This window comes from Carlito syrichta, unplaced genomic scaffold, assembly GCF_000164805.1.
Source record: "Carlito syrichta isolate Samal-C Ts95f unplaced genomic scaffold, Tarsius_syrichta-2.0.1 Scaffold306507, whole genome shotgun sequence".
NCBI lineage: Eukaryota > Metazoa > Chordata > Mammalia > Primates > Tarsiidae > Carlito > Carlito syrichta.
In genome coordinates this window covers 198,543-210,631 of record NW_007250603.1, presented here as the reverse complement: position 1 = coordinate 210,631, position 12,089 = coordinate 198,543, and the positions used below count along the sequence as shown (strand labels likewise).

At 43.0% G+C, this 12,089-nt stretch overlaps 1 protein-coding gene across 3 annotated transcripts in view; it reads right to left on the bottom strand.

Annotated features, from left to right (window-relative positions):
- ZNF26 (zinc finger protein 26) overlaps window positions 1-11,847 on the bottom strand; it is a 24,305-nt gene extending 12,458 nt beyond the window's left edge. For 2 of the 3 annotated variants that reach the window (XM_008063052.2, XM_021715004.1), the window contains exon 1: window positions 2,521-2,547. In XM_008063052.2, coding sequence (XP_008061243.2) covers window positions 2,521-2,547 — 27 coding nt within the window. Of the gene's footprint in view, window positions 1-2,520; window positions 2,548-11,818 lie in introns of those variants that run through there. The other variant, XM_021715003.1, reaches the window with a different exon arrangement.
- Window positions 11,848-12,089: the final 242 nt, after the last annotated feature.

Here is a 12,089-nt window from a genome sequence, read left to right as displayed (position 1 = left end):
TAGAGATGAGGTCTCGCCTGCCCAGGCGGGTCTCGAACCTGCGGGCTCAGGCATTCCACTCACCTCAGCCTCCCAAAGGCGCGGGATGACAGGCTGCGCCCCCGAGCCCAGCTGCATGTTTATTTTATAATCAAGCACAAAGGAAGTTGGAAGGGATTCAAGGTCTGTGAGGGAGTTATAACGGAATTTTGTTGCTACCTAAATGGCAAGCTGTTTCGCGGTTATCTTATTGTGGCTAAGGTTTTATCTGTACCATCTGCACCCGCATGTGTGGGCTCTGAGACGCCATTCTGTATAGCAGACTGCATCCCTTGCTCTTTGGCTAGGACGCAGAGCAACCAAGTGCTCTGCCTCCACTTGGAGCCTTGCCTTTGCTCAAGGCCTGCTGTTTGGACAGCACTCATTCGCTCCCCACATCTCATCTGCTCCCCACATCCAATAAATAAAAAATTAGCTGGGCGTGGTAGTGCGCCCCTGTAGTTTTGGCTACTTGGAAGGCTGAGGCGAAAGGATTGCTGGAACCCAGTGGGTTGATGCTGGGGTGGCCCTGAGTGTGTCACTGCACTCCAGCCTAGGCAACAGCGACTCCAACTCAAAAAAAAAAAAAGAAAGATAATAGGGCAGTTTTGAAGAACTACAGGCTGAAATTATTTCAGAACTGAAGACAAATATGACGTTTATATCAGAAAAACCTATCAACTGAAAGGCAAGATCAGTTACAAAAAGAAAAAAGAACAGAACCCTTCCTGAAAGTGAAAGAGATAAAGTATAGAGAAAAGATAAAAAATTGACTCTGAATTCTTATACCAAAAGGCAAGAAAAAGGAAAAATAAAAGACATTTTCAAATATACAAGCGCTTAGAAAATTTACATTCTAGAGAAACACACATTAAAAAAAACAAAAAACACACAGAAGCTGGATACAATAATGAGCCCTGAAATCAGTAAAACAAACTGATGAATCTAAATACTGATTCAAACACATTTTAAATGTTTCCTCATGCCTTGAACTAAAATTATATCAGCTACTATTTAGGTACCAGTGTGATGCAAACAGATGAGAATAACAGATGATGAAAAGATGAGAATAACAAAAGTGTATAAAGAACCTTCTTTCAGCTGGGTGCAGTGGTTCATGCCTATAATCCCAGCACTTTGGGAGGTGGAGATGAGATGATTACTTGAGCCCAGCAGGTAGAGGCTGCAGTGGCCGTGAGGGTGTCACTGCACTCCAGCCTGGGTGACAAGACTTCAACTTAGGAAAAAAAAAAAAAAAACCTTATTTCATTTGGGAAAAGAGAAAAAAAAAAACAACTTTAGATTTTGATTTAAAGGAAAAAGTTCAGTGTGTCTATGAACAACCTATTTTTAGTGGTTGTTCAACCACTAAAAATATGTAGGGAGGGAGATATATGTGCAACTTCCAAAACAGCAAAGAAAAAATAGAGAGAGAGAAGAACATGTTCAATTTAACAAATCAAAGGAAATGAGAAACACGATAGCATGAAAAATATAAAATACAAAACATGATAGTAGCAGTAATTTCAAATCTGTGAGATCATTAATTACAGAAGCAAAAAAAAAAAAACCTCATTAAGAGAGAGATATACAGCCGGGCTCGGTGGCTCAGCCTGTAATCCTGCGCCTTTGGGAGGCTGAGGTGAGTGGATTGCCTGAGCCCGTGGGTTCGAGACCCACCTGGGCAACTTGGCGAGACCTCATCTCTACAATAAATCAAAAAATTAGCCGGGCATGGTAGCGCACGCCTGTAGTTCCAGCTACTTGGAAGGCTGAGGTGGAAGGATCACCGGAGCCCAGCAGGTCAAGGCTGCTCCCAGCCACTGCACTCCAGTCTGGGCAACAGAGTGAGACTCCAACTCAAAAAAAAAAAAAAAGAGAGAGAGATACATCAGATAAACACCACTTAGAAGAGATATACCCATAAACCAAATAAAAAACACACATTAGAAAATAAAGGAACTGGACACAGTAGCTCATGCCTGTAATCCCAGCACTTTGGGAGGCAGAGGCAAAAGAATTGCCCAAGTCTAAGGGTTCGAGACTAGTCTGGGCAACTTGGCAAGATCTTGTCTCTACAATAAATAAAAAAATTAGCCAGGCGTGGTGGCATGTGCCTGTGGTTCCAGCTACTTGGATGGCCGAGGCAGAAAGATTGCCTGAGCCCACAGGTTGAGGCTGCAGTAGCTGTGAGCGTGCCACTGCACTCTAACCTGGGAGACAGACTGAGACTCCTACTCAAAAAACAAAACAAAACAAAAATAAAACAAGCAAACAAAAAAAGAAAATAAAGGAATAGCTGGGCATGGTGGCTCACACCTGTAATCCTAGCACTTTGGGAGGCGGAGGCAAGATGATCTTCTGAGTTCAGGGGTTCGAGACCAGCCAAGGAAACTTGGCAAGACTTCGTCTCTACAATAAATCAAAAAATCAGCTGGGCATGGTGGCACCTGCCTGTAGTTCCAGGTACTTGGAAGGCTGAGGTGGAAGAATCGCCTGAGCCCAGCAGGTTGAGGCTGCAGTGGCCATGAGCGTGCCACTGCACTCTAGCCTAGGTGACAGTGAGACTGATTCAAATAAGAATAATGATATTTTTAAAAGCGCTTTGGGAGGCCAAGGTGGGAGACTTGCCTGAACCCAAGAATTTGAGACAAGCCTAGGTAACATGGTGAGACCTCATCTCTACAATAAGTAAAAAAATTAGCTGGGCATGGCGGCATGTGCCTATAGTCACCTGAGCCCAAGAAGTCATGGTTGCAGTAGCTGTGATCCTGCCACTGCACTCCAGCCTGGGCAACAAGGTGATACTCTGACTCAAAAAAATTAAAAAATTTTAAAAACTGAATTAGTAAAATCAAAGGTATACTCTCCCCAAAAAGGCAATAGTCCCATTTATAATAGCTATTATAAATCCTAGCAATATCCAAGGAACAAAAAAATTCCCACTATATTGAGTTAGATATAAAGCCTAGAAATGATGGGATACATGTACATCATACAAAGTTGCACAACCCCATGGACAAAACAAGGATAGTACAAACTGTAGTTTAATTTCACTTATTATTAGCACCAAAGTGCTTACATAAAAATATTAGTAAACCGGGCTCGGTGGCTCAGCCTATAATCCCGTGCCTTTGGGAGGCTAAGGTGAGTGGATTGCCTGAGCCCGTGGGTTCAAGACCCGCCTGGGCAGTGAGAACTCATCTCTACAATAAATCAAAAAATCAGCCGGGTGTGGTAGCACTTGCCTGTAATTCCGGTTACCTGGAAGACTGAGGTGGAAGGATCGCTGGAGCCCAACGGGTCGAGGCTACGGTGGCCGGGAGCGGCCACTGCACTCCAGTCTGGGTGACAGAGTGAGACTCCAACTCAAAAAAAAAAAAGAAAAAATTAGTAAAATAAAACTAATCCTGTCCATGCATACATAGCACATATATGTAAACATACATGTAACAAACTATGAAGACTTTATCCAAACAATTAAAAGACACTACAAAAATTTTAAAAACAAAAAACCCTATTAATAAAATAAGTCATATTAGCATATTAATGGAGAAAAAGTCAAATAATCATTTCAACTGATGTAACAAAAAGAATGTGATATAATTCAACACTTTTAAAAATCAGAATTTAGAGCAAATTAAGGTTAAAAAAAATTTCCTTGAGACAAGAAAGGGTTTCTTCCCTAAATCTATGAAAAATATCATACTTAGTGCAAAATACTAAAAGTATTCCCTTTAAAAATCAAGCAAACCACTGCACTCCAGTCTGGGCGACAGAGTGAGACTCCATCTCAAAAAAAAAAAAAAAAAAAAAAAAAAAAATCAAGAAAAAGGGGGGGAACACACCTCATCAACAAGGGTATCTGCATAATGAACATCTGTATATCTAACCCTGAATTGTACCCCACATATTTAAAGTGAAAACATTTTTTTAAAAAAATCAAGAAAAAAAAAGATACTTATATCAATGCCACTGGTCAGCACTGTCCTACAGGACCTAGCAAAGTGAGGCAGGAGATAGGATGGAGACTGGAAGGCAAGCCTCAACAGATAAGAAGCAATGGGAAAGGGAGAGAAGCCACAGACCTGCAACGTTAATCTGTCTTCCAAGACAGAACATAAGAAAGAAGCCATTAACTGAAAGGTTAAATCAACCTGGGACAACATAAGTGACATTCTTTCCTTGACAAGAAGGTCATAAAACTTACATCCCAGGTGTGGCACATGCACAAAAGGGACTTCACTGAACTGTGTGTAACCTATTCATGCAAAAGAGCTAGCTAAGGCCAATGCACATGGACTGCAACTCGTACATACAATTAAAATTATGGGATGGCAGGCAGAGACATGCACAGTAACCTGAAATGATACTCCCACCCTTGAAAGTACATTTAACCCCAGAAACGTTTATCAAAATGTTTCTATTTGCACACTTTGCAAAATTAAAGGACATATAATATCCCAGCTTTGTTTAATTTGAGGCTCTTGAGCTACTCTCAGCTCAGGCCTGAACCATCCTCTCTTTGGAAAGTACTCCCTCTGTCCTTTTACTAAATAGACTACTCTTTGCTTTAGCTCTCTGTATGTGTCTTGCTCAATTCTTTGCTTGTGGCACCAAGAACCTGGTCATCATCAATGAGTTTTTCACCCACCCTGCAACAAAGGCAGAAACAAAACAAAATGCCAGTGATAATCAATAAGCAAGAAAGAAAAACTACTGTTGTTATTTGCAAGTATTTTGCTGTATAACTAACAGAATAAGCTGAAATGGCACAAGAACTAATAAGAAAAGTCAACAGAGTAGTAGTTCCAAAAAAATCAGTGTGGAATAGCTTCTTGGTATGGTAGCAGTAACTAACTAGAAAGTATAATAATAATAAAAACCTATCGTGATCACAATAATAAATCTAGAAAGCATTTAGGAATAAAAAGCTTAAAAGTGCAGAAAAACCTAACAAAAAATACACACAACGAAATACCTAAGTCCTGGAGAGATTAAAAAGAAAACGAAAGATCTGAGTAACTGAAGCAATATGCCATGTTTATGAGTAGACCTAATATGGTAAAGACATGAATTTTCCAAAAATTCATTTATAAATTTGACAAATTAACAATAAAAATGCCAAGAAGAATTTTCATCTTATTTTATCTAATAAGAATGCTCTAAGCCGTGCTCGGTGGCTCAGCCTGTAATTCCTCACCTTTGGGAGGCTGAGGTGAGTGGATTGCCTGAGGCCACAGGTTCGAGACCCGCCTGGGCAGGTGAGACCTCATCTCTACAATAAAATCAAAAAATTAGCTGGGCCTGGTAGCGCGCGTCAGTAATTCCGACTACTTGGAAGGCTGAGGCGGCAGGATCGCCGGAGCCCAGCAGGTCGAGGCTGCGGTGGCTGGGAGCAGCCATTGCACTCCAGTCTGGGCGACAGAGTGAGACTCCAACTCAAAAAAAAGAATGCTCTAACTCTTACGAAAATATAATAAAGTTATATGTTTGAACTACTAATGCTAAAATAAGAAAGCTAAATTAGAATACTCACATTAAATAAAAAAAATCAGAGACCCGTGGAAGCAAGGAGGACTAAATGAGCCAAAGTTGCAGATAAGGAAAAGTTCCCCCTAGGTGAGCTAAAATTGCTGGCTACTTACTTTCTGGGCCGTTTGCTCAGTCTGAGAGCAGGTAGAGGAAGGGCTCAGCCCAGAGAGGACTATAACTGGGGAAAGAGAAACCAGTGCAAGATTCAATGTTTCCCAGTGGACAGCAAGATTTCCCTATGGAACATTTGTTGAGTGCCAGTCAGTGCAAAAGGCTGCAGGCTGGGCTGAAATGGCAGACTGAGTCTCCCACAGTCTCAAGGTACAAGCAGAAAGGAGACTGCAAGAAACATACACCCTCCAGACACCTGAAGCCACAAGTGAACGGAGTCTAGCTAAAGTAGCAATCCAACCCTAAACTAGCTCAATTCCTGTTTAGATGGAGTTGATAAGCCATTTCTCCTATCTGCAAGACAGAAAAAGGGAACCACCCTCTGATAAAAAATTAGTCTGTGAGAATGAGTGCTGGGGCACAAAAACCCAAAATGTAACTGACAAATTGCCAGAGGCTAGGGATGGACATGCCATAATCAATGTCACTCGTGAGCACTCTCCTACAGGACCCAGCCAAAGTAAGGCAGGAGATAGATAGAGACTGGAAGGCAAGCCTCAACAGGTCAGAAGCCATGGGAAAAGAGGAAAGCCACAGACCTGCAATGTTAGTCAATCTTCCAAGACAGAACATAAGCAAGAAATAAGCCATTAATCCAGGACAACATTAGTGACATCCCTTCCTGGGGCAAGATAAGAGGGCCATTAGACTTACACCCCCGATGTGGCACATGCGCAAAAGGGACATCATTGACCACTCTGTAACCTATCTATGCAAAAGAGCTAGTTAAGGCTAATGCATATGGACTGCATCTCATACATACGATTAAAAAGTCCAAGGGGACTCATGGGCAGCTCCAAGCTTTTCTGAGTTTTACCTCCAAAAGCTCAACCAGATTTTCAGAGCCTACTCAACTAAGATTTTATCAGAGCTCACCTGATCTGAGAAAAGAGAAACACCAAACTCTGTACTCTCCTATCCACGTTGTCTCAGCTAAAGATTGGTGGGACAGGCCTGGAAACACTTGTGAGATTCAGTCAAGGGGAATAGGCTCACTAAGAGACAGATCTAATCATAGGCTTATAGAATGCTTCCCCTTCCCTGGCATCTTAAATTAGTAAAGGACTATTAAGAGTGATTCTTTTTTTTTTTTTTTTTTTGAGTTGGAGTCTCACTCTGTCACCCAGGCTGGATGGCAGAAGCATGCTCCCGGCCACTGCAGCCTCGACCTGCTGGATTCAGGTGATCCTTCCGCCTCAGCCTTCCAAGTAGCTGGAACCACAGGCATGTGCCACCATGCCCGGCTAATTTTTTGATTTATGGTAGAGATGAGGTCTCGTCAAGTTGCTCAGGCTGGTCTCAAACCCATGGGCTCAGACAATCCTCTCACCTCAGCCTCCCAAAGTACTGGGATTATAGGCATGAGCCACGGCATCTGGCCAGCAGCGATTCTTTTTACCCAGTACATGATGCATTACTAAATACCTACAGAGGAACAAGCTAAGAATTATATTCAGCTTCTCAGAAACCACACAAGCAACAGAGTTGAGTGAATTATTTAAAGTGTTCAGAGGAAAAAAAACTGAAAATATAATTCTGTATTCTGCAAAATTATCTTTCAAAAGTGAAGTAATAAAGACATTCTCAGACACAAAAACTAAGACAATTTATTGCCAGCAGACCTACCTTTCCTAGAAAAATGATTATTTTATTATTATAAATACTCATATTACCCATGAAGCAGGGGTGTTATTTGAACCTGGACTTGGATTCGGCGAACCACTTAAAAAAAAGTATAAGTGATACACTGACAAAGGAGAGATAATGAAATCATAAAATGCTTAATTAAAAGCATAAAAGGAGCCGGGCTCGGTGGCTCAGTCTGTAATCCCGCGCCTTTGGGAGGCTGAGGTGAGAGGATTGCCTGAGCCCGTGGGTTCGAGACCCGCCTGGGCAGCGAGACCTCATCTCTACAATAAATTAAAAAAAAAAAAAAAATCAGCCGGGTGTGGTAGCGCATGCCTGTAATTCCGGCTACTTGGAAGGCTGAGGCCGAAGGATCGCCAGAGCCCAGCAGGTCGAGGCTGCGGTGGCCGGGAGTAGCCACTGCACTCTAGTCTGGGCGACAGAGTGAGACTCCAACTCAAAAAAATAAATTAATTAATTAAAAATAAAAGCATAAAAGGGCCAGGTACAGTGGCACATGCCTGTAATCCCAGAACCTGGGAAGCTGAAGAGAGAGGATTGTTTGAGCCCAGGAGTTTGAGACCAATCTGGGCAACATAACAAGACCTTGTTTCTAGAAAAAATAAAAAATTGCCAGGCACGGTTGCTCACACCTGTAATCCAGCACTTTGGGAGGCTGAGGCGAGAGGATTGCCTGAGTACAGGGTTTTGAAACCAGCCCAGGCAACTTGATGAGATCACGTCTCTACAATACATAAAAAATTTAACCAGGTAGTGGTACAGGTCTGTGGTTCCAGCTACTTGGAAGACTGAGGTAGAAGGATCGCTGAAGCCCAGTAGGTCAAGGCAGTGGTGGAAGTGAGCATGCCACTGCACTTCAGCCCGGGCGAGAGTGAGACTCCCACTCAAAAAAAAAAAAAAAGAAAGAAAAAAAGAAAAATATCTAGGTATGGTGGAATGTGCCTGTAATCCCAGCTACTCAAGAGGTTGAGGAGGAAGGACTGCTTGAGCCCAGGAGTTTGCACTACTGCACCACTGCATTTAAGTCTGAGCAACAGAGTAAGACCACAACTCCAAAACAAATAAACAAAAAAGCAAAACAAGAACAAACAAAAACCATGAAAGATAGAAAAAGAACAAAAGACAAAAACAAGAACAAAGATAACAAATAGAAAACAGCAACAAATATGATAGGTATTAATCCAACTACATCAATAATCACTCTGAATGGTCTAAAGTGCACCAATTAGAAGTCAGATACTATCATAGTGGATCACAAAACAAAACCTAGTTATATGTTATCAGTACAAGCCAACTTTTAAACATAAAAACACATATATGCATATGTTAAAAGTAAAAGAATGGAGAAAGATATACCATGCTAACATTAATCAAAAGAAAGTAGCTACATAAATTTCAGTCAGAGCAGGCTTCAAAGCAAGGAAAGTTATGAGGGATTAAAAAAGGGCATTATGGCAGGGTTAGGTGACACAGCCTGTAATCCCAGCACTTTGGGAGGCCCGAGGCAAGTGGATTGCCTGAGCCTGAGGATTCAAGACCAGAGCAGCAACTTGGGGAGACCTCATCTCCACGATAGATAGATGGATAAATAAATAAATAAATAAGCCATGTGTGGTAGCGTGTGCCTGTAGTTCCGGTTACTTGGAAGGCTGAGGCAGAAGGATCACAGGAACCCAGCAGGTTGATGCTGGGGTGGCCGTGGGTGTGCCACTGCACTCCAGCCTGGGCGACAGTGAGACTCTAACTCAAATTGTGAGACTCAGCTCCATTACATGATCAGTAGATGCAGAAAAAACATTTGACAAAATCTAACGCCATTCATAATTTTCAAAAAGTTCAGTACTAGGAATCTTCCTAGTTTGATATAGACTATCTACAAAAAAAAAAAAAACAACCCTATAGCTAATATACTTGTGAGAAACTTGAAACTTTCCCACTAAAATCAGGAGCAAGACAAGAAAGTTCCCTCTCATCACCCTTTTCATCATTTACTAGAAGTCCTAGCTAACGCAAAAAACAAACAAACAAAAAAAACCAAGAACAGGAAATATAAGTTGAGCATCCCTTTTCCAAAAATCTGAAATGTACCAAAATCCAAAACTTTTTGAGCCCTGACACGATGCAAGTAGAAAATTCCACAAAAATATTTAACACAAAATGTTTCACTCGCAAAATTATTTAAAATATTGAATAAAATTACCTTCAAGCTATGTGTATAAACTATATATAAAACAAATATGCAGGTTTAGACTTGGATCTCATCTCCAAAATATCTTATGTAAACGCAAATAGCAAAAAAAAAAAAAAAATCCCAAACATTTCTGCTCCTAAATATTTTGGGTAAGGGATGTTCAACCTGTAAACGGTATACTTACTGGGAACAAAGGAATAAATCTTTGTTCACGGGTGACATGATTATCTATGCACAAAACCCCAAAGAATTCACAAAAAAACTTCTGGAACTAAGTGATTATACTGAGGTTGCAGGATACAAAGTTAACATATAAAAGTCAGTCCCTTTCCTATGTACCGTCAATGAATAAGTTGAATTTGAAATAAAAACACATCATTTTATATTAATACACCCCAAATTAAATACTTAGGTGTAAGTCTAACAAAATATATATAAGATCTGTGTAAAGAAAACTATAAAATACTGACGAAAGAAATCAAAGAAGCCGGGCTCGGTGACTCAGCCTGTAATCCCGCGCCTTTGGGAGGCTGAGGTGAGTGGATTGCCTGAGCCCGTGGGTTCAAGACCCGCCTGGGCAGCAAGACCTCATCTCTACAATAAATCAAAAAATCAGATGGGCGTGGTAGCGCACGCCTATAATTCCGGCTACTTGGAAGGCTGAGGCGGAAGGATCGCCACAGCCCAGCAGGTCAAGGCTGTGTTGGCCGGGAGCGGCCACTGCACTCCAATCTGGGTGACAGAGTGAGACTCCAACTCAAAAAAAAAAAAAAAGAAAGAAATCAAAGAACTAAATAAATGGAGAGATAGTATATGTTCATGAGTAGGAGCCTCAATATTGTCAAGATGTCAGCTCTACCCAACTTGACTTACCAGATTGGATGCAATCCCAATTGAAAGCCCAGCAAGTTATTTTGTAGATGACAAACTGATTTTAAAGTTTATATGAAGAGGCAACAGACTCAGAATAGACAACACAATATTGAAGACGAAAGTTGGAGGAATGGCACCACCTGTCTTCAATACTTATTATAAAGCTATAGTAATCAAGACAGTGTAGCATTGGTCTAAGGACAGATAGATCAATGGAACAGAGTGCCCAGATATAAATTCATATAGTCAACAGGTCTTTATGAAAAAGGAACAAATTTCGGGGGATGAGGGAACCCACTCTTCTTAACTTTCTCTCACTTCTCTAGCACACTCTTTTCACCACATGTCCTTTCTTTGTCATTACCCGGAGTCCTCTCCGCGTCGTCTGCAGGGCTCCAGTCGGTCACATCCTGAGCTTTTGCAAATATAGGTGCATTTACTCTGTATATTTGCAGTTTAGACCTCCCATCTGAGTTACAGACTAAATCACAGGCACTGCGCATTCAACACCTGAAAAAGTCTTTCCCAGGCTACCTCAGGAACATCACCACCACCCACCACCGACTCCAACAGGATTCGACTGCAGTCAAATCATCATGAAGTTTCCCCTCTGGTTAGCGTCAATCATTCAAGTCCAGGTGGTCCACTGGCCCACTCCTCCCCCCCACCCACTCCTTCCGCCTTGGACCCTTGAGCTCCTCCAGCCTCCTCTCCCTACTTATTCACCTGTAATTGTGCCGACGGCCCACTGATTACCTTTCCCACAGACTAAGCTTCCCTAAAACAAGGAACATACATAATTTATCTTTGCACTGTCAGCCCCAGCTCCAGGGTCCAGCACACAAAAAGACACTCAGTAAATAAGCACCGAGAGCGCGCGCGCGCGCGAGAGAGAGACAGAGAGAGAGAGAGACAGAGAGAGACAGAGAGAGAGAGAGAGAGACAGAGAGAGAGAGACAGAGAGACAGAGAGACAGACAGACAGACAGACACAGACACAGACAGACACACACACACACACACACACACACACACACAACCCACACACGGGGAGAGAGAGGGAGGAGGAGGATTTCTCATGAAGTCTCGAGGCTCTCAATAAGAAGACAACTGTATACAGATGACATGCAATGACAGGGGATCACTTCCTTAACAAGGACACTCAGACCAGGGCCCGCGGGCCGGCAAGGAGGTACCGTATAACCGCTGAAAGCGGAGACACCGGAGAGGACACGGACACAAGATACCAGAAGGAACGTTGCTGGAGGACCCGAGACGGGGGAGCACACGTGGGTTCCGGTCCCGAACGGAGCCCTGAAGAGACGAACGTGGCGACCTCGGTGTCAAACCGGCTTTTAAAAGGTGAGGAAGCGTCTCTACTTACCCAGCACAAAGCTGGGTCCGGAAATGGGTGGCCATCGCCGATCCCGCTTCCACGCGCGAAGGGTGGCCGTGCGGGACTAGGTGGAGGAGAGAGCCGCGAGCAAGGCCGAGGCCGGTGTGGCGCCAGGATCCGGCCGTCCCGCAGTGGGCCGCCCACAGGGACGCGGCCCCCTCAGCTTGTCCCCCGCTCGAGCTGCGCGGCAGGGCGGCCTCCTGCTGGGCGCTGGGAACCCGAGCGACGGGTCGGTGCGGTTCCGCGGCCCTGACGCGGC